This window comes from Mastigoproctus giganteus, chromosome 9, assembly GCF_048544385.1.
Source record: "Mastigoproctus giganteus isolate SK-2022 chromosome 9, ASM4854438v1, whole genome shotgun sequence".
In the NCBI taxonomy this organism is placed as follows: domain Eukaryota; kingdom Metazoa; phylum Arthropoda; class Arachnida; order Uropygi; family Thelyphonidae; genus Mastigoproctus; species Mastigoproctus giganteus.
This window is the reverse complement of record NC_143583.1, coordinates 226,863,162-226,890,721: the sequence shown is the minus strand read 5'-3', so window position 1 is coordinate 226,890,721 and position 27,560 is coordinate 226,863,162. Positions and strand designations below refer to the sequence as shown.

Genomic DNA, 27,560 nt, shown 5'->3' with positions numbered 1-27,560 from the left:
CCTTTTCCAGCTATAATATCCTGTCTTCACCGATGAGCGATGTTTTGTTGTAACAGGCCAAGTTTTGTTTCCGTGCATGGCAGCCTGGTCGTACTCAGGAATTCTTAGCACCCTCTGCTTCCACTCTGACCCTCTTGCCTCCATAAGAGAGGGAGTGAAAGCTGCTGGCGACTTGAGAGGCATTTGTTTTGTCATTGTCATGTGCTTGAGGGTTTGGTCTTTTTCTCTTCACGCCAGCCAGGCTTCTTGAAGAGAACCACTCTACATGTTTGTTGCCACCTAAGTGATGTAACACGGCTTACCATCGAGAAGGTGTGCATGAGTGGATTTTAGAGAGGCAGGTCAACTGGACTGAGTGTCTGATAACACAGAGAATGCCTGTTCCCCTCTAAGCCCCAAGGGTCCCTAATAGAAAACTTCAAAAACAAATCCTATCATGCCATTTGTTCAACTTGAACCATTCTTACTAACCAATAAGCATAATGTCTTATCCAGACAATGTTAAAGTCATTCAAGCCATCTCAGATTCAAGTCAATCAGCTACCTGCACTGAAGAGCTGATCTGTAACACCCTCCAAGAATTTGCCTTGTACTGCAAATCTTTCAATCTCTCTCTCTCACTGAACCCTTCAATTTTGCTTAAAAAGAGCATGTTTCCAATAATCACCTCACTGAATGCGCAAACAATTCCTATCATATTGGTCGCCTCCGTAGCCAGGTGGGAAGGAGCAGCAGCAGTGCGTAGCACACGCTTCTTGATTAAACCGGGGTTCCAGCCCTTCACCACCAAATACGGAGGATGCGGAAAGGTCAGGGAATGACCACCGCATAACCCGGAGCAATATGGCCTTAGTTGCTAATGCTCCTTAAAAAATCAAACAACAATCCTATCATATTGAACCATAAGGATTTGGGAATTTCCTATGACTCCAAATTACCTGTCCAAAAAACACACAAGAGCCATTTGGCTGTCAAAACAAAACCTTAAACATATCCATTCTGCCCATATTATAATTCAATTTTTCTCCAAAATCATCAAGCCAAAAATTTTTTATGCTTCCCCTACAAACTTCAAAAAGATCTCTTCTCTTGAATACTGGTTTCTTAAATGGACTTTCTTAAGTCCAGCTGTGAACCTATCTCTTTCTGATCTTTCATAATTGACCGTCTAAACTACTCTGATTTTTCACTTTCAGTCTGGTACAACAACCTATCTTTCTTTGCAAAACTGTACCGCTCTGACATAGACTGCCCAGAAATTTTGGAAGTCTTAGCTTGGAGAATTCCTAGGAAAGTGGCAAGATCCAAACCAACACTGATCCCTCTACTAACCCAACTCCATTTAATCGAAAAGCACTTTCCATTTAACACTCTGTTCTATATTCAAAGATTACATTTAGACCCTGTCCTAATAGCCCAAAACAAAACTCTCCTGTCACAAGCAGCTAAACTTATACTAAGGAATCTCAACCAAACTAAAAATAACCACAATGTTACATCTTTCCAAGGCGCCTCCGTAGCCAGGTGGGAAGGAGCAGCAGTGCGTAGCACACGCTTCTTGATTAGACCGGGGTTCGAGTCCGTCACCACCAAATACGGAGGATGCGGAAAGGTCAAGGAATGACCACCGCATATCCCGGAGCAATATGGCCTTAGTTGCTAATGCTCCTAAAAAAAAAAAAAAAAAAAAAACCAAATAACAACCAAATACATCTTTCCTCTCTTTTCACCCTGACTTTACAGTTTAGATGTATGTGTGATCATATACCTTCCACTTATCAGGTAACTCTGGTCTTTATGTATTCATGAACTGCAGTTTTTTGCATTAGCTATGTGTACATTAGGGCTTGCATAAAACCGAGAAATTTCAAAACCGAGTTTAACCGAAGTTTACTCTTAAAACCGGTTTTAAAACTTATTTTCTCAGACTTAGGGAAAATAATTAAAAGCTTATAACACAGGGATTTATTTTATCTTGGGTAGATTGTACAAATCGTAATCAAATCTTTTAAACAAAATCTATCACCTCTTATAGTGAAAAAAATAAAAAAATTAAAATACTCCAAAAAGTAACCAGCTTGAGATTATATAAAATTACGCATTGTATTCAAATCCTTTGAATAAAAACTATCTTCTCATATAGTAAACAAAAAAATAATAAGCCCTATAATAATAATAATAAATAAATAAAAATAATGTGAAAAAAAAACAGCTTGGGGAAATTACTTTACTATTTATTGCTCAGCTTTTTTCTGAAAATGATCCTTTAAAAAACACAGTATATTAAGCATTTTTTCCTGATAGACTTGACCTTATTTTTGTGTTAAAGAGACCAGTGATCGAAAACACTCTCTCAGGTTGGACACTTGTTGGTTTAATGGTCAGCAGTGCTCTATAAACTTTCTCCAACTTTTCACTTCTACTGCTAGTTGCCTCCAAAATTTTAAATTCTTTGCTGATTTCCAATTCACTCGGATATTTTGAAGGCTCTTCAGTTAATCTCTTTATTACACTATCATACTCTCGAATGAGTGTATCTCCAACATCGGAACTAGACGAGTCTTTGTTTTCTTCTAAAAGAACAGTTCATTTATTTTCAGTTTCTTCATTCAATGCCAAGACTCTTTCGGAATGTTTCTCAAATAATCTCTGATAAATCTCTTCAGCATGCTTTTTCCAAACTTGCTTACTTGGAAAATCAAAAGTTCTTGAACATGAATCTTCTTTCCTAAACTTTTTGGGGTTGTGTAGATAGCTCAGCAAAGCCACAGTTTGGCAATTTCGTCTTGCATTGTAACGCTGCAAAAGGCTTTGGTGAAACATTAAAGCAAATGGGTTTTCTCCTGTATCAAGCTTAGCAAGCAGAAATTCTATTGAAAACTACTTTAAGTAAGTCTGTATCTTCTGAGGTTATAGCCTTCAGAATCATTTCAACTGGTCGCATAGTTTCACATAGCAATTCAAGTGTTTTTCAATCATCGTCAGGCACAGCTTCAGTTGACAGTACTGCACATAGAGCATTTGGAATGCAATTTTTCAATTTCAAAAATCTCTCAATAATATAGAATGTGCTATCCCATCTAGTCTTGCAATCTAATATAAGTTTATATTCTTTCCCATTAAATTTTGCTTTAACAAAATTTTGTAATATGTCATTTTTGGTAGGCGATTTTTGAAAAAGCTTGCAAATTTTTCCAACTTTGTTAATAGTTTGTGCAATATTGGCCATTGGATTGAAGAAATAAATGAGTTCATCGGTAAAGTCAGTTTGATAAAGCATGCCTTGCTGTCTTTCTTCAACTTCATCATCATCACTACTTTCTTCATTATTTTCATTTTCTTCATTGTCTTTGGGAGACTCAGAGACTGTGGCACCATAATTGATTGCTTTTTCATAAAGTACATCTATAACTGACAGATGTATACAATGGGCTATACATTGTTGATGATTAGGTGTAATTTGCTTGCGAAACTTAATCATCATTGCTGCTCCATCGGCGGTGCAGGCAACAATATCCTCATCCAAGTTCAAACCAAATTCCATCAAGTGTCCATTCACAGTCTGCTCAGTTCTTCTGCTGTCAAGTGAACCATTAATCTCAATAAGACCTAACGACCAATGATTGTCTTTTGAATGCACATTTATATTCATATACCTTTTATTTTGTATAGACGTATATTCGTCTAGAATCAATGACTACTGTGCACCCAAAACTAATGAATTTTTGAAATGCTGAATGAGTTCTCCTTTCTTAGTTTTATAATAATTCAGAACCATATTTTTTATTCCATTAATACGATAAATAAATACGATAAATTACCACCAGTCTCAGTGAATGCACTGAGACTGGTGGTAATTTATCGTATTTATTTCTCTGAAAGTGAAGGCTTGATTGTATAAACTCACTCTTGACAATTGAATTAAAAGAAAATACATCTAAAGCAGCTAATTTTGAAATCTCTTCTTCTATAGATTTTTTAACGATAAAGTTTTCTAATGTTCTTACCATTTTTACGGGAGGTTCACTGTTACTTGTTTAATGTCAATCTGACACATTTTCTTTAAATGCAACTTCAAAGATAATGTAGATCCTCCAGACGACTTCATTATTTTCTGATATTTCGAACATTGTGCTTCATCTTTTCTTTTTTGAGCAAAATAATGAATGAAGAGGCAAGTTTCAAAATTTTCACGAAAGAAATTTTTAATTTATTTACTTGCAATTTTTTTTCCACAGTTAAATGTATTGTATTTTCAAAATTACATAAAAGCTAAATTTGCCGAAGCTGCTTTTTGGAGAACATTTGATTGCAAATTTAATAGGAATAAAGAAGCAAAAAACTTTCTACGATTGAAGTTTGATGCAATATTCAGCGAATCTGTTTCTAGTGGGTAACCATCAATAAGGTGTGTTCCATAACTTGCCTGGTGAACAAGATAGATGGAACGGAGAAATGTTGAGCATTTTCTTTTACGCTATCACTCCGACTCACTCAGTCATAAATGAGTACACTTGCTTCGTGCCATGATACAGGTGGGAAGATAAAAGGTACCCCTCCTAGATTTGGGCCACTTGCCCATGAGATTCGTACCTTAAAATAAAATAAAATAAAATACATGTTTAAAACATAAAGCAGTTGAACGATCCAGACAAACGAACAAACAAAAGAAAATGTGCATAACAAAAAACTATATTTGAGGGCTAACTAAGAAAATATTCGAATCCGGAAGCTCGGTTTTAACGACTCAGTATGAAAACCGATTTAATCAGTTTTATAAAACCGGTTTGCAAGCCCTAATGTACATCTTGAAAATTCAGTGCTAGCCAAGCCACACCAGTTGTTATTATTATTATTATTATTGCTCTTATATTATTTCTCCCTGATTGGAGCTTCCATCTCGTGATGGGTATTGCCACCAAGTACACAGCGTGTTGTTGTTATTTTTATTGTTACTGTTGGTTGAGGAACTCTCTGACTATCCTACAGGTGTTCAGGATTGCAACTTTCTGGAGTTCCTTGTAGGTGTTTGCTGGGAGACCTATTGCTGCTAGGCTGTTATGTAGGGTCTTTGGCACCATACCTATGGTTGACGCGATGATTGGGATGTCATTATGTGTTGCATATGCCACATCTCTTTGATCTCCTCTCTAAGGTTCGTGTACTTCCTTATTTTTTCCCCATGGGTTTTCTGCAGGTTGCCAGTGTTGGGTACTGCTATGTCAGTCAGATAGGAAACCTTTTCCTTCTTGTTCCACAAGGGTTATGTCCAGTCTGTTTTGTGGGATTGTCCTATCCGTTATTATGGTGCGGTCCCAGTACAACTTGTGGGTTTGGGGTCTCTAGTACTGCCAGGGGTTCGTACTTGTAGTATGGTACACTTTCTTTGACCAACTGGTATTTCCTTTCTAGCTTCTGATGTATTATCCTGGCTACCTGGTTGTGTCTATGAGTGTACTCAGTCTTGGTGATCACCTTGCATCTCATGGTGATGTATTGGATCATTTCTGAGGCCAGGTGGCATCGTTGACACATGTCATCTAACACTCTGGGTATCCTTGGTGATGTATTTTCTATAGTTTCTGGTATTGATTACCTGGTCTTCAATAGCAACCGTGAATCCTTCAGTCTCGGGGAAGAGTGTCCCACTCATGAGCTATGCACCGGAAGCAATTTTATCTATGTGATCCTGATTGAGATCATTGTCGTGTCTGCCATGGAGTGTCTTCTCTGCTCATCTTTCTAGATTCATTTGTACCTCCTGGTTGGGGGGGACTCCTCGCTTAGGTAGAGTGGGGTATACCGCTTGTCTGTGGCCTGGTGGAGTGCTGCTGTTTGTTTCTGGAAGTAATCCTTGCTTTTTTCCCTGCTCTGTACTTTTTATAGCAGCTCTATATCCTTCCTAAAATGAGGCCTCCATCCCCGTTTGTAGTACTCAATTAAAAGGGCTTCAAGTTGGAATAATTCTTTTCATTATTTCCAAAGTATTTTTTTTTTTTTCATTTCATTCTTTTGATCATCAGGCGATTGTCCCCTTGTATAAGGCAATGACCTGACCATTGCCTTATACAAGAGGACAATCGACTTCTTATCCCTGCTAGCAAAATTGCTGTATTATCATTGACAAGACCCCATGAGCTGCTCTGACAGCCAGTCTGCACTGCTCAGAAAACTTCATATCTGACTGCATAATTACCCCATGTTATTTTTCATTCTCCACTAGCATGAGTACAGTACCGCTTAGTTGGTATGTTACTCTGGGGTTGCTGCTACCCATATGCAGTACTTTACATTTGTCAATTAGCATTAGCATTAGTAGAGGCATTTGATGCAAGAAAGCAAGCTTATGCAGCATCAGCCAAAAAAATTAAAGTAAAATAAATAAATAAAAAATAACCACTTCCACTTCACCCGTCTGTTCGGCGAAATACCTGTCCAGCCGAGCCTTAAACTTATTTAGGCTATCAACTTCCATGACAAGGGATGGAAGTGTGTTACACCTACCAACCACCCGTTGGCTAAAGGCAAATTTCCACACATCTATCCTACATCTGTCTTTCCTCAATTTGAATTTATGCCCTCTCAGGTGATTATTCTGAGCAAGAGGAAGAATCCCATCAGCATTGAGCATGCTCAAACCATTCAAGGCTTTGTACACCTCTATCAGATCACCTCGTTGCTGCCTAGTCTCCAGACACTGTAATTCGCAAAACTTAAGCCTTTCTTCGTAAGAGTACCCCTTTGTTCCATTCACTAATCTTGTTGCCCTTCTCTGTACTCGTTCCAGCAGCTCTACATCCTTCTTGAAATGAGGTCTCCAGGCCTGTATACAGTACTCTAGGTGTGGCCTGACCATTGCCTTATAAAAGAGAATAATCACCTCCTTATCCCTGCTAGAAAAATTCCTGCATATCATTCACAAGACACCATGAGCTACTCTTGCAGCCCGTCTGCACTACTCAGAGAACTTCATATCTGCCTACACAACCACCCCCAGGTCCCTTTCATTCTCTACCACTGTCAGTGTAGTACCACAGAGTTGATACGTTGCTCTGGGGTTGCTGTTTCCCATATGTAGTACTTTACATTTGTCAATGTTAAACTTCATTTGCCACCTCTCAGCCCATCTGCTCAACCTTTCCAGATCCTGTTGCAGCAGCAGCATAGCATCAGTAGTGTCCTTAACAACCCTGCCAACCTTTGTATTGTCTGCGAACTTGGATATTAAGCTTGATATACCATCATCAATATTATTTATAAATACAAAAAACAATAATGGACCCAACACTGAACCCTGAGGGACTCCACTAATAACACTAGTCCACGATGAGCAGTGTCCATTGATTACCACTCTCTGTCTTCTCCCCCTCAACCACCCCTTTATCCATAGCAGCAATTTGCCTCCAATGCCACACTGCTCCAATTTGTGCAGCACTCTTCCATGTGCAACAGTATCAAAAGCCTTTCTAAGATCCAAGTATATAATATCAAAGTTATTCCCTGCATCCAGTTCTTTTGTGACTGCATCATGGTATCCAATCAAATTGGTCAGGCAAGACTTCCCCTTAACAAAACCATGCTGTGTCTGAGCTATAACTGAAGTCTTGTCTAGATGATCCTGCAGTGCTTCTTTAACCAGTGCCTCCATTAATTTTCCTGGAACAGAAGTTAAACTCACAGGTCTATAATTACTTGTGTCAGCCTTTGATCCTCCTTTGTGAATTGGGGTCACATTTGCACATCTCCAGTCCATGGGTACCTCCCCTGAGTCCAAGGAAGCTCTCATAATTATGGCTAAGGGTTTGCTTACTTCCATTGCTTCTTCCATTGCTTCCATTACAAGAAAGGCACCTGGGGTGGATAGATTCCATCCACCCCAGGTGCCTTTCTTGTGTTTATCTTCAACAATTTCTCCTCCACTTTATTCTCAGTTATTACAAGATTCTCTAGCTTACTGCCAGAGTTGAATAGACCTCTGGCATTCCCCTCGCTGAATAACTCCTCATGTGTGAATGTGATGCAAAATATTCATTTAGTTTGTTAGCTACCTGAGCAGGATCATCAACAGTTGACCCATCGATATCAAGTGGACCAATCTGATTCATCCCCTTTCTTCTAGAGTTTACGTAAGTAAAGAACTCTTTGCTGTTTTTCTTCGCATCCTTTGCCAAGGATTTCTCGTAATCTGCCTTCGCCTGCCTAACCTCCTTCGTAACTTGGTTACAGATCAACTTGTATCTATCATAGGCTTCTGTGTCACGTGTTAATTTGTATGTATCCCATGCATTTTTCTTCTCTGCCATATGCCTCATTAGTTCATCTGACATCCATTTAGGTCTAAACCTTGAACAATATTTCTTTGTTGGTATGTAAAGCCTAGTAGCTTCCAAGATAAGTTCTTTGAATGCTTCCCATTTTGAATTTGCTGTTGGTAACATCATCAGTTGATCCCACTGTATAGAATTTAAATACTGTCTCAGTCCACCATAGTCGCCTTTACGAAAGCAATACCCCTTCCCTTTACCCCTAATGGTAGTTACCTCTTTGAGTAAATCCCTGTTCAGAACACTGTGATCACTGCCACCTAGTGGTTCATTTATCTGCAGATTCTTAATGCACAAAGAATCACTACTGATAATCAAATCAAGAGTATTACTCCCTCTAGTTGCTTCCCGAACATGCTGATGTAGAAAACAATCATCCAATAAATCCACAAAAGCCTTGCTAGTGTGTGAGTGACCAGCCCCCAAATTCCAGTCAATATCTGGGAAATTAAAATCCCCCATAATAAGACTCTCTGATTTACTGGCCCACTCTATTTCTCTGTACAGTTTCTTATTATACTCATGAGAGTCATTAGGCCTATAGCACACTCCTACTCTCAATTTTGATCTCCCAATGCTTATGTCACACCAAACTGACTCGACACTGCACTGTCCAGTGATGTCGACTGGCTTCATTTCCTTGGATTTTGTGTTAGTAGCATTAGTACAGGCATTTGATGCAAGAAAGCAAGCTTATGCAGCATCAGCCAAAAAAAAAAAAAAACCCCCACTTCCACTTCACCCCTCTGTTCGTTCAAAATACCTGTCCATCTGAGCCTTAAACTTATTTAGGCTATCAACCTCCACGACAAGGGATGGAAGTCTGTTCCACCAACCAACCACCCGCTGGCTAAAGGCAAATTTCCGCACATCTATCCTACATCTGTCTTTCCTCAATTTGAATTTATGTCCTCTCAGGTGATTATTCTGAGCTAGAGGAAGAAGCCCATCAGCATTGAGCATGCTCAAACCATTCAAGGCTTTATACTCCTCTATCAGATCACCTCGCTGGTAGAGGTGTATAAAGCCTTGAATGGTTTGAGCATGCTCAATGCTGATGGGATTCTTCCTCTGGCTCAGTTATTAGTTAACACTATTAGTTAAGTGTTTCTTAACTAATAGCATAACCCCTCCTCCCTTCCTATCCTGTCTATCCTCTCTCTGTAGACGTAGTACTCCCCAAATTCCAGTTCTGCATTCCTTATATCTGTGTGACACCACGTCTCTGAAATCCCAACAATATCTGCCTTTGATATTTTGAGCAATACCTCAAATTCATCAAATTTATTTACTAGACACCTTAGCATCGGTGTACACGCATGTATACATGCACCTGCTCTTCCTCTTAGCCACCCTAACACAACCCATGTGTTTACTTGTACCCCAATGATTCCCAGCAGTCTCTGAAATATCCTGCATCTTATTTTCCAGGCTGCTGCTCATTCCAATAGAAGCAGTGCAAGAATCACTTTCTCGTCTGTCAGTGGCTACTGTTAATCTATTAGTCCTTGTATCCCCCAATCTAGCAGTTTTCCGACCCTCCTAACACCGCCTCGATAGCATCAGCAAACATTCTTGCACCCTTTCTATTTAAGTGTATCCCATCCCTGTAGAAGCAGTCTCTCCTGTTAACAAGTACAGACCAGGCTGAAAAAAATTCTACCCCTTGAGCCCTGCACAATCTTTCCAGGGCCGAATTGATCGACAGGGCTCTCATCATATACTCCCTCCTATCGTGTCTGGGCAGAATTGCAGACACTTTCAAATTCAACCCTAATTCACGGCTTTTTTTCATCAGTGACCTGTACTTGTTAAGTAATTCCGCTGGTCTCCTACTCTTAATATCATTAGTGCCAACTATATCGCCTTTTTTGCCCTTAAAAGATGATATCCGCTCTACAACGTCATCAACCTTTGCCCCCGGCAGACATACCCTGGTCCTGTTCTACCTATCCTTTTTACAAAGCATGTTTCCCATTTCCCTGACAATAGAGTCACCAACAACTACTAGTTCCTTTGGGACCAGCGCATTCTGCCAATGTTTAAGTTCACTTGCTAGCTCTGTGCCCATCTGCCCAACTTTTCTACATCCTTTTGCAGTAGCATACTGTCATTACTGTCATTAATAATCTGCCAACCTTTGTATCATCTGCAAACTTAGACATTAAGCCTGATATACCTTCATCGATATCATTGATAAATATATAGTATGAATCAGAGCTGTAATACTCAATATGTTCTACGTTGATAATAATATTAGTAAATTAATAAGAGGAGGCAACTCCTCTTATTAATTTACTAACATTGATAAATATACAAAACAGCAATGGCCCAACACCGAACCCTGTGGGACTCCACTAATTACATTAGTGGAGTCCCCAAAGACCAGTGTCCATTGATTACCACTCTCTCCTTCTTCAATTACTCAACCATCCATTTATCCATTATAGCAACTTGCCCTTAATACCATACTGCTCGAATTTTACAGTAGTCTTCCATGTGCAACAATATCAAAAGCTTCCCTAAAATCCAAGTATATGATATCAGTATTATTTTTTGCATCCAGTTTCTTTGTGATCGCATTGTAGTGTTCAATCAAATTGGTTGGACAAGATCTCCCCTTAACAAACCCATGAAGTCTACATGGTCTTGCATTACTTCTTTAACCAGTGACTCCATTATTTTACCTGGAACAGAAGTTAAACTAACAGGTCTGTATTTACTCATGTCACCCTTTGATCCCACTTTGTGAATTGGGGACACGTGCATATCTCCAGTCCATGGGGACATCCCCTGAGTCCACTAATGCTCTCATAATTATGGCTAAGGGTTTGCTTACTTCCTTTACAGCCTTCTTTAATATAGCTGGATAGATCCCATCCACTTCAGGTGCCTTTTTTATGTTTATTTTCAACAATTTCTCCTCCACTTTGCTCTCAGTTATTACAAAATCATTAGCTCACTGGCAGTGTTTGATAAGCTTCTGGCCTCCACTTCTCTACAGACTTCCTTGTGTGTGAATGTAGATGCAAAATACTCATTCAGTTTGTAAGCTACCTCAACAGGTTCATCAATGATCGAACCGTCAATGGACCAGTCTGATTTATCCCCTCCCTTCTAGAGTTCACATAACTAAAGAAATCTTTACTGTTTTTCTTTGCATCTTTGCCAAATATTTCTCATAATCTTCCTTCACTTGGCTAACCTCCTTTGTGACTTGATTACAGACTAGCTTATATATGCCATCGTTTTCTGTGTCACCTGATAATTTATATGCATCTTATACATTTTTCTTCTCTGCAATGAGTCTCATCAATTAATCTGCCATCCATTTAGACCTAAACCCTGAACAGTATTCCTTAGTTGTATGAAAAGCGTAGTAGCTTCTAAAATTACTTCCTTGAATGTTTCCAATTTAGGATTTGATGTTGATAACATTTTCAGTTGGTCCCACAGTTTAGAATTTAAAAGCTCTGTGAAACTACCTTAGTCACTTTTACAGAAGCAAAAATCCTTCCCTTTACCCTGATGGTATTTACATCTTTAAGTAAATCCCAGATCAACACACTGTGATCACTGCCACCTAGTGGTTCCTTTATCTGCAGAATCTTAATGCGTGAAGCATCACTGCTGATAATCAGATCAAGAGTATTACTGCCCTCTAGTTGCCTCTCGAAATTTGCTTCATTTATACTGAATTTTGGGGCTTGAAATGGATCAGAACATACCAGAACATCATTCCATTTTTTTCATACGTATTGCTAATGTCATGTACATACAAATACTTGATTATTATTGAAAGTATCATGGAATTTTCCATTTTGACCCCTGTATGTAACGTGATTATATTTATAATTTTCACAGTATCTTCATAAATCAAAAGTACTATTGTTGTATCTTCTAGAATTATCTCCAATCAATCAATATTCTATGGATATTTAGCTTTTTAGTATGGTTAAACATGAAACAGTCATTTGGGTTGCTTTACGTGGCAAAATTTACAAATTTTATTGTTACATTAACAATTTTTTTTAAAGAACTGCTTTGGCTATCTAAAATTATGTTAATTTTATACTTTTGTTTGTACTATTTGTACTTTTGTACTATTGTTGTATCTTCTAGAATTATCTTGAACTAATCAATATTCTACGGATATTTAGCTTTTTAGTATGATTAAACATGAAACAGTCATCTGGGTTGCTTTACTTGCCAAAATTTACAAATTTTATTAGCAATGTTTTTTTAAAGAACTAGCTTAGGCCATTAAGACTTAATGTCAGTTCTACAGGAGAAATTACTGTTTAGCAAAGTTTCTGTATATCATTGACTGAACCCCATAAGTTTTCCTGGCCACATGTCTGCACTGCTCAGAGAATTTCGTGTCTAACTGCACAATTACCCAAAACTCTTTTTCATTCTCCGCTACCCTAAGTTGCACCACACAGTTGATATTACTCTGGGATTACTGCTACCCATGTGTAGTTCCTTACATTTGTCAATGTGGAACTTCAACCATCATTTCTCAGCTCATTGGCCCAATTTTATTAGATCTTGCTGCTGTAGCTCACCCTGATGACTGTCATTACCCACCCTTCCAACCTTTGTATCTCTATAAACTTAAACATTTACCCTGATATGCCTTCATCATATCAATGACAAACGTTGAAAACAACAATGGACCGAGTACTTGAACCCTGGGAAACTCCACTAATAACATTAGTCCACAAAGAGCAATGCTCATTGATAACCACTCTCTATCTTCTTTCACTTAACCATCCCTTTATCCTTCTTTCACTTAGCCATCCCTTTGTGATATTCTTTGAACATATCTCAATTATTTATGAATTATTGAGATATTTGCACATCTCCAGTCCATAGGGACTGGAGATGCTCTCATAATTATGGCTCAAATACCGAAGTCTCTCTAATATAGACTTCTGTGTCACCTGATAATTTATATATGCATCCCTTGCACTTTTCTTCTCTGCCACATGGCTCGATTCTCCATCTGACATCCATTTAAATCTAAACTTTGAACAGTATTTCTTCTTTGTTGGTATAAAAAGGCTAGTAGCTTCTTTAATTATTTCCCTGAATACTTCCCATTTAGAATTTGCTGTTGGTAACATCATCAGTTGGTCCCATTGCACACAATTTAAAAACTGTCTGAGACCTGTGTAGTCACCCTTATGAAAGCAAAAGTCTTTCCCTTTACCCTAGACAGTAATTATGTCTCTAATTAAATTCCACATTAATACACCATGATAACTGCCACCCAATGGATCTTTTAACTGCAGATTTTAACTACCTTAATCATGAAGAATCACTGCTGTTAACCAGATCAAGAGTATTGCTTCCTCTTGTTGCCTCTCTAACATGCTGCTGTACAAAACAGTCATTTAAGAAATCTGCAAAATTCTTGGTTGTGTGTGTGTGTGTGTGTGTGTGTGTGTGTGTGTGTGTGTGTGTGTGTGTGTGTGTGTGTGTGTGTGTGTGTGTGTGTGTGTGTGTGTGTGTGTGTGATCAACTCACAAACTCCAGTCAACATCTGGAAAGTTAAAATTCCCTGTTATGAGACATTCTGATTTGCTGGTCCACTCTGTTTCCCGGTATACCTGTTTGGCCTATAATGTTTTGTCCCATATAGTCATTAGGCCTATAATGTTTGGCCCCCGTATAGTCATTAGGATTATAATATTCCTGCTTTCAATTTTATCTTCTCAATGTTTATATCACAGCAAACTGACTGAACATTGTACTTGTCACCTAAATCAACTGGATGCACTGGCTAGTATTCTGATAGGTAAATGAACAATCTGTGAAAGGTCATTAGTAGGTGCAAAAGCCTCATCACCTCTACCATTGTGACTAGAAAACAGAAGCCATCTTGTGTTGTGAACATTAAAATCACCAAGGAGAATTACTTCCCACTGTTAGGAAATTTGAACTGGAGAAAGTCAAGTTTCAAAGAGAGGAAGTCAAAGTTCCAATTCATTAGTGAAGTTGGGAGAATGACGAAGGCTACAGATGAATTTGGTAGAATGTGCAGAGAGAGAGAGAGAGAGAGAGAGAGAGAGAGAGAGAGAGAGATTTTAAGCCAGAGAAGATCAAAAAGAGGAGATTCCAAATTACTAAGTCTCTAACACCTTTGAAGCCTCTTACTACCTTTGAAGCGAAAGGAATCATACAGCAAATAACTAGAACAACTGAGATGAGCAGTGGTTGATTCGACTGATAATTAAGATTTTGTTAGAAAAAAGTATGTAGGGTTTGGAAATGGGCACCATCAAGATTGGAACTGAGACCATATATATTTGTGAAATTAATGAAGAAGTGTTTAGGCAGTTTAAATCTTTCATTCAATTAGTTTGTTCTATTAGTTTGACATTTCGTGATGTATTCAAAAGTAATAAAAGGCGGGGAAAACATGTTGTATGAAGTATGAAATTTTAGATATGGTGAACATATGGCAAAAATGTACTCAGCTACTTGACCTGATGTGGCCTCTATAATGCCCCTCCCCAATACTCACTACTTGGACTCCTTTCAATCGCTATCTGCCAGAGTAGTGGCAGCGAGTTACTAGCTGATCTAGCGAGATACACTAGCTGATCTGGAAGCTTCCTGGAGAGTTACCAATAGGTTTGGTTTGGTTTGGTGGACTATCTAGCAGCTGGCCTGCAAACACCTTTTTAGACCTGTACCCTCAAATTGTAATGAAGGTTGGACCTTGCCATGACATCCATCACAACCTCTAAAGAACATCAATTATATTGCATGATGGAAGAGATGGGGGAAGGGAGCTGGAACTTTGTTCTGGAGACTAAACATGGATTCTACCACTTCAAGCCCCAATAAGCAAAGTGGTGTGTTGGACTGCTTGATGAGAGTCATCTACCACCTATCTTGCTTTCTTGTATCATTTGCCACTATTAATACTGCAATGGGGGTGCAAAACTTAAGGACCAACACTATTTCTAAAGGTTACAACCACAAAATCTTTACTTAAGGTAACCTTTATTGATGAGAGTAGATTCAGTCACAGCAGCGATTCTGGATGTCAGCTAATCTGGCGAGTGGCTGGCACATAATATCACCCTGCAAGCATCACTGAAAGGGATTGATATGGCGGTCAAGGTATTCTCATCTGGGGAGGTGTTACCTTGGATGGACATGGGCTTTGGCATACCCAGGGTCCTTAGCTGGATATCATCATTCTTATCTTTCTTGGTGTTCCCTTCTATTTCTCTCTCTCTCTCTCTCTCTCTGTCTCATTCAGGGTAACTTTTTTTTTTTTTTTTTTTTTTTTGGCTGGTGCAGCATAAGCCTCAGGATTCCTTGTACTATATAGCTAATAATAATAATAATAATATCTCCAGATACTGGAAGGTGGTACTGTAACCGGTGCACGCTACTGTACTGAGGTAATCCTTCCGCATGTGGTCTGTTCCAAGGTGCCATTGGCCTCAACTTTGTGTTTATGGATGATAATGCCACATCCCATCGCACTGCAGTTGTTGATATGCTTTTGGAAAGTGAGGAAATTGTTCGTATGGATTGGCCTGCCCGTTCCCCGATATAAATCCCATCGAACACATATGGGACACTCTAGGGAGATGCCTAGTGGCATGTCCACATCCACCAGAAAATGTTCACCACCTGAAGATGGCACTGACAGAGGAATGATTGATGTTATCGCAAGAACTTGTCAACAACATTGTTCTAAGTATGGACAGGCGGTACAAAGCCTGTATCGACATTAGGGGTGGCCATATCTCCTACTGAGGACCACCTCTTCTCTTTGGTCCATCTTTGGCAGTGATGCATCTGTATCATGGCAGCCAGTGCTGTGTTGCCATTTTTGAATAAAGTCCCTCTGTACTGTTTTGTTTTCGTTGTTATGTTAGTGTTGTTTCCTTCATAATTTCTGTATCTCACGAGGTTCCTTTGGTATGCTTTTCGCATATCCAGGCCATTCCTATGAGAAGCTACAAGTGAAACTGGTCCTTAAATTTTGCACACCAATGTAATTTAATTTATTTGTTTACTGGTAAATGTCTATTTTAACAAGGCCAATATTAAGATTTAAAAATAACAATTAAAATATTCATGTGAATGTTTAGTGATGATGATAAATGATATGCATAAAATGCAAAAAAGAGAGAGTGGTGATCATCTTGATCATAAAATGCACAAACTATCATTTGAGACAGCAAAATCTTCAAGAGAAATCTGTTCAGGTTCTATTAGGATAATTAATAATTCCACTTCTGGTTTATTACTTTTATTAAAACCAATCTTTGAAATAGCTACTGGTGTGTAAAGTGATCAGAAAATACTCTCCAAAGTATCATTCTCTAAAACATCTATCATTAGGTGTGATGACTTTTATGTCACTTGGTGTTACTCCAATTTCTGTTGTTGGTTCTAGAGTTTATGTGCTCTATTCTTCAGCATATATCTGCTGAGGAATGTTTGTGTCCACAGAACTTTTCAATCAATAACAGATTCCAACCACAGATTCCTATCAGCCACAAAGAAATTGCCAATGGTCTTTTTCAGACAGTTTAGCACAGAGCATACCCTATTTGATACTTGCAGCCCTTTTCATGAATTTGACTGACCAAGAAATTAACAATATACTCCCCCAGAGGCTCACATCTGGTGAGTATGGGCTTGGCGCACCCAGGGTCCTGAGCTGGATATCATCATTCTTCTCTTTCCTGGTGATTCCCTTCTACTTTTGTCTCTCTCTTTCTCTCAGGGTAACTAGGGAATTTTTTTTTTTTTTGACTGGTGCAGCATAAGCCTCAGGCTTTCTTGCACCACATAGTTAATAATAATAATAATAATAATAATATTCTTCCAAGTGCAATTTATGAGACAACATCATGATTAAGATCAGCCAAGTTGGTTCTTTTGTATAGTATGCTGAAATGCCTCTTCTACAACATGAGAATGAGCATATAAAACATAAAGCTCTAGCAGCTATTGAAAAAGAAACAGTTAAATTTTATACTTCAAAAGTAAATGAAAATTGTGCATAAGTTTAAAATATTTAAACGTATGCACAGTTTAACATCCCAAGGATTACTGGGGAAATGGAAAACTTTTTCAGCATCAACAAAAGATCAGTTAACTGATATTCAGTATATAATAGAACAAACAATTTTTTTTTTTTTTTGATGAATTTTTGTGTGTAAATGTGTGTGGTTACACATGTGTTTATATATTGCTCAATTCACATATGCATACTTTTATACCAGTAATAAAATTGGTTCTGTTTTATAGGTGACAATTTCCATGCCTTGTCATTATATTTGATACTTACAACTCTCCCCATGAATTTGACTGATCAAGAAATTAACAATGTGCTTTTAAGTGCAGTTTCTGAATTAACATCATCATCATTATTAATACCAGCCAAGTTAGTTCTTTTGTACAGTGTGCTTCAACCTCTTCTACAACATGAGAGTGAGGATATAAAACTTAAAGCTCTAGCTGCTATTGAAAAAGGAACAGTTAAATGTTATACTTTAAAGGTAAAGAAAAGTTATATGTAAATTTAAATATTAACCCTCTACTGGGCATAGCCTGTAACCTGTATAAATTTTTTTTTCTGCATTACTCCCATGTGATATTCACTTTTGATTCATAGCATTAGCAAAGGCACATGATGCAAGAACACAAGCTTATATAGCATCAGCGAAAAAAAAAAAAAAAAAATCTCTTATTTCACCCATCCACTCACTCCAAATGTTTGTCAAGTTCTGCCTTGAATCTATTTAAGCTATCAACTTCTACAATGACAGATGGAAGTTAGTTCCAGCAATCAACCACCTGCTGGCTAAAGGCAAACTTCCGCACATCCATCTTACAACCGTCTTTCCTCAATTTGAATTTATTCCCTCTCAGGCGATTATTCATGTATATTAATTATAATATTATACCTGTAAAAAAAATTATAATTCTGTATTTTACATAGAGATTGTACCATGTGGTGGCTATTCCTATGTTCCTATGTTAATTTTCACCAAATTTTGGGTCGAAAGACTTGCTGTTAATAAAGGTATTATTTGCTCTTATTCTCCATTGCAGTGTCAAAATAAATTATTCTTGCAATGTACTGTACCTATCAAAAAAGCTAAGTGGTGTATAAAATTAACCACAACTCATCTTTAAATTTCTTTTTTTGCCATACCCACTAGAGGGTTAGTCATCTTTTCTGTATAACCTTGATATCCCATCTTTAAAGTTTACTTAAATTTTCAATTCTTCTTTCTCTAGGAAAGTAAAGATTTCTAGAACAGAAGGTTTTATTTGTGTAAAAAATTAATAAATAAAAATAGTTTTTTTATATAAATAATTTTTTTATAAAAAAGTGTTTTATAAAAAATGTTGTGACATATTTGTTATTTATGGAATACATTAAATCCATGCATGAGTGTAAGGAAATAATTTTTTTTAATGCAAGACTAACATAGTGATGCAATACACTATCAAGCACATTGCAACTAAATTTTGCTCTGGTTGCATTTCTGGATTCTTTCTGAATCCTGTCTTCAGGCCAGTATTAGGTCACTAGAACATTGTAACACATATTTTGCAATGATATAAATTGATGTAGAACCTGCCCTCTGTGTGGATCTTGTTAGCTCTCTACAACTAGCAGGTGAAACAGGACTGCCATGGGTGGGGAAAATGCTTACTCTGGGGTCGTTTCTGAAAGGGGATTAAACTCCTTGCTGCTGTTGGCACTTTATTGGAATGGGATTCTCATCTGTTGACTCATGAGACCTTTCTTGGAATGAGAAGAAGCTCTCCACTATGCTGATGACTCCTTAATTTTTTTTACTCCACCAGGAATTTGGAAATGATACTGATGGGACTGCATCCTTCTTATGTGGGATTAATAATTCTCTTTTCTCGTTCCTTCAAATCTTCTTTTCACTATTTCCCCATTTCCTCTGTTCCATGTAGTGTATTATTTTATTTGGTAGAGATGTCCTTTCTCCCCAATAGGATAAAAAGGATAAAGATAACACAGTATGAGCTTCAGTAGATGGCCCACAGCAAGGATAGATAGCCTTCCAATTGATTACTGCTTCATGGTAGCAAAATGGCCAGCCATACAAAAGCATTACACACACACACACACACACACACACACACACACACACACACACACACACACACACACACACACACACACACACACACACACACACACAATGTGCAAAGCAAGTCTGGCTTAGTAGTACTGCTTGTACCATGGATAATTACTAAAAATATGGTGAGGGATTTTAGGAACTACTCCAGATACTAGATACATACCCCTTTCTTTCTTACCTGTGCTCTTTAGTTCTTACATGTACCCTTTAGTCCTTACCTGTGACAGGAGACAATACATAATGCCAATTTTGGAAGGCTTGTGTTAATTTGAATGAATTCAATCTTACAATCATAATTATACATAAGGCTGTGTTCAACCATACTACACATGTATAGTTATTAACAAAATAACCAATTACATATTTGATGTTAATTGCAGACTTCTGGAGTAAAGGTGACTGTAGTTTACACTCATAATGAATTAGGCAAGGAACAAACTAGGATTGATATGGACTTTTAACAGATAAAATCTGTTAAAAGTCCATATCAAATCTGGCTGATATTCTGGATTTACCACTCAAGAGGTGCTTTTAAAAATGTGTGCAACTTGTGTACTAAACATTGAATATACAAGCTACATATACTTAGTGGTAGAGGCTTCCTTTGCAGCGACTAGTAGATAATATTGCTACTCTCTCATACCAAGTGAAAATGGCCTAGGTTCAATTGGATTGGCTGCCAGGTATCGCTTGGTGAAGACGTAGATTTCTGTAGCTGCTATAAGCTGATAAGTTTTCATTGAAATTTTATCGTATTTTTTATTAGTTAGCGTATTAATTAGTATTTTACAAATAGATTAAATAGGCTTAGTGGCATTCATTAGCTTATTTTTTAAATTTAGCCAGGGATTTTGTAAGTTACAACTCACTACTCCTACTGCTATCCGTTGGAGTGTTTTTGGCTGGAATATTGTAGCATAACCAGTAGCTCAGAAGAATAGTAAGGTTTGAATTGTAATAATTAAGTATTTTGAAGGGTTTAATCACCCCTTGGGCATATATCTGTTGTATTTTTGATTAGTTAACGCATTAATTTGTATTTTACAAATAGATTAAATAGGCTTAGTAGCGTTCATTAGTGTATTTTTAAAATTTAGATTAGTGACTTTGTAAGTTACGACTTGCTACTCTTACCGCTATCGTGTTGATGGTTTGACTGGAATATCTTAGCATAGAAGAATAGTAGGGTTTTTATTGTAATAAATAAGTATTTTGGGCATATATCTTTTGTATTTAGCTAAGATATAACTAAGGATATAACTAATTTAGCATTGTGATCATTACGGTATAGCATAACTTCATAACGTATATCTCGAATTTGATAGTTAAGATAAAACTATATAGGGCAATATGTATTATACATTATATATTGTATATTATGCAATACACATTAGCTTATCTCAGCTTAGTATACTTTTGTATAAAGTATAGTATAGTAAATCAAACAATTAATTTCTTATCCTTATTAATTTTCATTGTTAATTAATTAAATCATATTTAAATGGAAATCATACTAGACTAGAGCAGCAAAGCAATGTGCAAAAAGTAGCGGGAGTGCTGTGGCAATTCTCCAATGCATCACAGCCTAAAGAAGTGTGCAACTTTTGAAATATTTGCAGACCTTTCTGGGACAAGACATAGTGTTTCCAAGGAGGATGTCTTTGTGTATGCTTGATGTAAGCAGTGTGAATAAGATAGGCATCAAATCAGCATTGTTATGGGCCTTTATGAGAGCTTGAAGGACAGAGTAGATGCTCTCGAAGGACTTACATTGGGGGGGGGGCCCCATCAAGGTCTCAGTTGCCAACATTAAAGCCAGAGGGATGCACACTATCATCCAGAAAAACTGCAGCCACCTTCGGAGCAAAATGTGCTGCTCCCACAGGAGCTAGTTATTGTCAGTGACTCTATTGTCAGGAAGATGAAAAATATATGGTGCAAAAATCATAGGTGGAATAGGACCAGTGTATGTCTACTAGGGACAAAAGTTGATGACGTTGTAGAGCAGATATCATCTTTTAAGAACATAAAGGCACAAAAGATATCATCTTTTAAGGGCACAACTTTTAAGAATACGAGATCTACGGATTTACTTAACAAGTACAGGTCATTGTTGAAAAAAAAGTCATCAGATAGGGATAAATTTGAAAGTGTCTGCAATTCTGCCCACAAATAATAACACAGAGTATATGATGAGAACCTTGTCAATAACTTTAGCCCTGGAGATATTGTGCAAAGTTCATGGGGGTAGAATTTTTCTGTGCTTGTTAACAGGAGAGATTAGTTCTGAATTTAGTGGGATACACTTAAATAGAAAGGGTGCAAGAATATTTAGCAGATATTGTTGGGATTTCAGAGACGTGGCATCACACAGATATAAGGAATGCAGAACTGGAATTTGGGGAGTACAATGTGTACAGAAAGGATAGATAGGATAGGAAGGGAGGAGGGGTTATGTTATTAGTTAAGAAATACATAAAATCCAAGGAAGTGAAGCCAGTCGACATCGCGAAACAGTGCAGTGTCAAGTCAGTTTGGTGTGACATAAGCATTGGGAGATCAAAATTGAGAGTACGAGTGTGCTGGGCGCCTCCGTAGCCAGGTGGGAAGGAGCAGCAGTGCGTAGCACATGCTTCTTGATTAGACCGGGGTTCGAGCCCGTCACCACCAAATACGGAGTATGCGGAAAGGTCAAGGAATGACCACCGCATATCCCGGAGCAATATGGCCTTAGTTGCTAATGCTCCTAAAAACCAAATAACAAACAAACAAACGAGTGTGCTATAGGCCTAATGACTCTGATGAGTATAATACGAAACTGTACAGGGAAATAGAGTGGGCCAGTAAATCAGAGAGTCTTATAATGGGGATTTTAATTTCCCAGATATTGACTGGAATTTGGGGGCTGGTCACTCACACACTAGCAAGGCTTTTGTGGATTTATTGGATGATTGTTTTCTACATCAGCATGTTCGAGAGGCAACTAGAGGGAGTAATACTCTTGATTTGATTATCAGTAGTGACTCTGTATTGATTTGATTATCAGTAGTGATTCTTCATGCATTAAGAATCTGCAGTTAATGAACCACTAGGTGGCAGTGATCACAGTATGCTGAAGTGGGATTTACTCAAAGAGGTAACTACCATTAGGGGTAAAGGAAAGGGTTATTGCTTTACGATGGACTGAGACAGTATTTAAATTCTATACAGTGGAACCAAATGATGTTACAACAGCAATTTCAAAATGGGAAGCATTCAAAGAACATCTTGGAAGCTACTAGGCTTTACATACCAACTAAGAAATATTGTTCAAGGTTTAGGCCTAAATGGATGTCAGATGAACTAATGAGACATATGGCAGAGAAGAAAAATGCATGGGATACATACAAATTAACACGTGACACAGAAGCTTATGATAGATACAAGTTGATCTGTAACCAAGTTACAAAGGAGGTTAGGCAGGCGAAGGCAGATTACGAGAAATCTTTGGCAAGGGATGCAAAGAAAAACAGCAAAGAGTTCTTTACTTATGTAATCTCTAGAAGGAAGGGGATGAATCAGATTGGTCCACTTGATATCGATGGGTCAACTGTTGATGATCCTGCTCAGGTAGCTAACAAACTAAATGAATATTTTGCATTGACATTTACACATGAGGAGTTATTCAGCGAGGGGAATGCCAGAGGTGTATTCAACTCTGGCAGTAAGCTAGAGAATCTTGTAATAACTGAGAGTAAAGTGAAGGAGAAATTGTTGAAGATAAACACAAGAAAGGCACCTGGGGTGGATGGGATCTATCCAGTAATATATTAAAGGAAGCAGCAAAGGAAGTAAGCAAACCCTTAGCCATAATTATTAGAGCTTCCTTGGACTCAGGGGAGGTACCCATGGACTGGAGATGTGCAAATGCGACCCCAATTCACAAAGGAGGATCAAAGGCTGACACAAGTAATTATAGACCTGTGAGTTTAACTTCTGTTCCCGGAAAATTAATGGAGGCACTGGTTAAAGAAGCACTGCAGGATCATCTAGACAAGACTTCAGTTATAGCTTAGACACAGCATGGTTTTGTTAAGGAGAAGTCTTTCCTGACCAATTTGATTGGATACTATGATGCAGTCACAAAAGAACTGGATGCAGGAAATAACTTTGATATTATATACTTGGATCTTAGAAAGGCTTTCGATACTGTTGCACATGGAAGACTACTGGATTGGAGCAGTGTGGCATTGGAGGCAAATTGCTGCTATGGATAAAAGGGTGGTTGAGGGGGAGAAGACAGAGAGTGGTAATCAATGGACACTGCTCATCAGTGGACTAATGTTATTAGCGGAGTCCCTCAGGGTTCAGTATTTGGGTCCATTATTGTTTTCTGTATTTATAAATGATATTGATGATGGTATATCAAGCTTAATGTCCACGTTTGCAAATGATACAAAGGTTGGCAGTGTTGTTAAAGACACTACTGACACTATGCTGCTGCAACAGGATCTGGAAAGGTTGAGCAGATGGGCTGAGAGGTGGTAAATGAAGTTTAACATTGACAAATGTAAAGTACTACATATGGGAAACAGCAACCCCAGAGCAACATATCAACTCTGTGGTACTACACTGACAGTGGTAGAGAATTAAAGGGACCTGGGGGTGGTTGTGCAGGCAGATATGAAGTTCTCTGAGCAGTGCAGATGGGCTGCAAGAGTAGCTCATGGTGTATTGTCAATGATATGTAGGAATTTTTCTAGCAGGGATAAGGAGGTGATTATTCCTTTGTATAAGGCAATGGTTAGGCCACACCTAGAGTACTGTATACAGGCCTGGAGGCCTCATTTCAAGAAGGATGTAGAGGTGCTGGAACGAGTACAGAGAAGGGCAACAAGATTAGTGAATGGAACAAAGGGGTGCTCTTACGAAGAAAGGCTTAAGGTTTGCAAATTACAGTGTCTGGAGACTAGGCACCAGAGAGGTGATCTGATAGAGGTGTATAAAGCCTTGAATGGTTTGAGCATGCTCAATGCAGATGGAATTCTTCCTCTTGCTCAGAATAATCACCTGAGAGGCATAAATTCAAATTGAGGAAAGACAGATGTAGGATAGACGTGCAGAAATTTGCCTTTAGCCAGCAAGTGGTTGGTTGGTGGAACAGACTTCCATCTCTTGTCGTGGAAGTTGATAGCCTAAATAAGTTTAAGGCTCATCTGGACAGGTATTTCGAACGAATAGAGGGGTGAAGTGGAAGTGGTAATTTTTTATTTATTTGTTTTTTTTTTTTAATTTTTTTTTTTTTTTTTTTTTTTGGCTGATGCTGCATAAACTTGCTTTCTTGCATCACTAATGCCTCTGCTAATGCTAATGCTAATTTGTTGAAGGTATCGGGCAGTGTCAGGTGGGTTGGAAAACTGCTAGCTTGGGGGGGGGGGGGGTTCTCAGACTAACAGATTAACTGTAGTCACAGGTAGTGGCAAAAGTGATTCTTGCACTGCTTCTATTGGAATGTTACTGGGAATTTCAAGGGCTACTGGGTCATCATGGAACAAGTAAATATGTGGGTTGTGTTTGGGTAACTATAGTAAGAATAGGTGTACGTATACTTTCATGTACACCAATGCTAGGAGTATAGTAAATAAATTTGATGAATTTAAAATGCCTGTCAAGACATCAAAACCAGATATTGTTGGAATATCAGAGACATGGTGCCATATGGATATAAGCAGTGCAGAATTGGAATTTGGGGAGTACAATGTGTACAGGAAGGATAGACAGGACAGGAAGGGAGGAGGGGTTATGCTGTTAGTTAAGAAACACATAAAACCTCAGGGACTGCATCCAGTTGACATTGGCGGACAAAGCAATGTTGAGTCAGTGTGGTGTGACATAAGCACTGGCAAAGGGAAAATGAGAGTAGGAATGTGTTATAAGCCAAATGAATCTGATGAGTATAATGAGCAGTTGTGCAGAGAAATCCAGTGAAACAGATTGTGCAATAATAGGGGATCTTCCCAGATATTGACTGGAACTTGTAGGTTGATCACTTGCACACTAGCAAGACTTTTGTGGATTTATTGAATGACTGTTTTCTTCAGCAACATGTCCGAATGGCAACCAGAGGAAGTAATATTCTTGATTTGATTATCAGCAGTAATTTTTCATGCGTTAAGAATCTGCAGATAAAGGAACCACTATGTGGCAGTGATCTCAGTGTACTGATATGGGATTTACTTAAGGATGTACAACGTCTACAGAAAGGATAGACAGGATAGGAAGGGGGGAGGGGTTATGATATTAGTTAAGAAACACATAAAATCCAAGGAAGTGAAGGCAGTCGACATTGTTGGACAGTGCAGCGTCGAGTCAGTTTGGTGTGACATAAGCATTGGGAGATCAAAATTGAGAGTAGGAGTGTGCTATACCCCTTATGACTCTGATGAGTATAATAAGGAACTGCACAGGGAAATAGAGTGGGCCAGTAAATCAGAGAGTCTTATAATGGGAGATTTTAATTTCCCAGATATTAACTGGAATTTGGGGGCTGGTTACTCATACACTAGCAGGGCTTTTGTGGATTTATTGGATGATTGTTTTCTACATCAGCATGTTCGGGAGGCAACTAGAGGGAGTAATACTCTTGATTTGATTATCAGCAGTGATTCTTCATGCATTAAGAATCTGCAGATAAATGAACCACTAGGTGGCAGTGATCACAGTGTGCTGAAGTGGGATTTACTCAAAGAGGTAACTACCATTAAGGGTAAAGGGAAGGGTTATTGCTTCCGTAAAGGCGACTACGACGGACTGAGACAGTATTTAAATTCTATACAGTGGGACCAACTGATGATGTTACCAACAGCAAATTCAAAATGGGAAGCATTCAAAGAACTTATCTTGGAAGCTACTAGGCTTTACATACCAACTAAGAAATATTGTTCAAGGTTTAGGCCAAAATGGATGTCAGATGAACTAATGAGGCATATGGCAGAGAAGAAAAATGCATGGGATACTTACAAATTAACACATGACACAGAAGCCTATGATAGATACAAGTTGATATGCAACCAAGTTACAAAGGAGGTTAGGCAGGCGAAGGCAGATTACGAGAAATCTTTGGCAAGGGATGCAAAGAAAAACAGCAAGGAGTTCTTTACTTATGTAAACTCTAGAAGGAAGGGGATGAATCAGATTGGTCCACTTGATATTGATGGGTCAACTGTTGATGATCCTGCTCAGGTAGCTAACAAACTAAATGAATATTTTGCATCGACATTCACACATGAGGAGTTATTCAGCAAGGGGAATGCCAGAGGTGTATTCAACTCTAGCAGTAAGCTACAGAATCTTGAAATAACTGGGAGTAAAGTGGAGGAGAAACTGTTGAAGATAAACACAAGAAAGGCACCCGGGGTGGATGGGATCTATCCAGTTATATTAAAGGAGGCAGCAAAGGAAGTAAGCAAACCCTTAGCCATAATTATGAGAGCTTCCTTGGAGTCAGGGGAGGTACCCATAGACTGGAAATGTGCAAATGTGACCCCAATTCACAAAGGAGGATCAAAGGCTGACACAAGTAATTATAGACCTGTGAGCTTAACTTCTGTTCCAGGAAAATTAATGGAGGCACTGGTTAAAGAAGCACTGCAGGATCATTTAGACAAGACTTCAGTTATAGCTCAGACACAGCATGGTTTTGTTAAGGGGAAGTCTTGCCTGACCAATTTGATTGGATACTATGATGCAGTCACAAAAGAACTGGATGCAGGGAATAACTTTGATATTATATACTTGGATCTTAGAAAGGTTTTTGATACTGTTGCACATGGAAGACTGCTGCACAAATTGGAGCATTGTGGCAGTGGAGGCAAATTGCTGCTATGGATTAAGGGTTGGTTAAGGGGGAGAAGACAGAGAGTGGTAATCAATGGACACTGCTCATCGTGGACTAATGTTATTAATGGAGTCCCTCAGGGCTCAGTGTTGGGTCCATTATTGTTTTCTGTATTTATAAATGATATTGATGATGGTATATCAAGCTTAATGTCCAAGTTTGCAGATGATACAAAAGGTTAGCAGGGTT

At 38.3% G+C, this 27,560-nt stretch overlaps 1 protein-coding gene across 1 annotated transcript in view; it reads left to right on the top strand.

Moving 5' to 3' along the window:
* Positions 1-27,560, top strand: part of LOC150081150 (uncharacterized) — a 421,878-nt gene that overhangs the window by 346,291 nt on the left and 48,027 nt on the right. Inside the window, exon 17 of the mRNA XM_090380944.1 lies at positions 17,616-17,866. Within this exon, the coding sequence (XP_090237070.1) occupies positions 17,616-17,866 (251 nt within the window). The remainder of the gene's footprint in view (positions 1-17,615; positions 17,867-27,560) is intronic.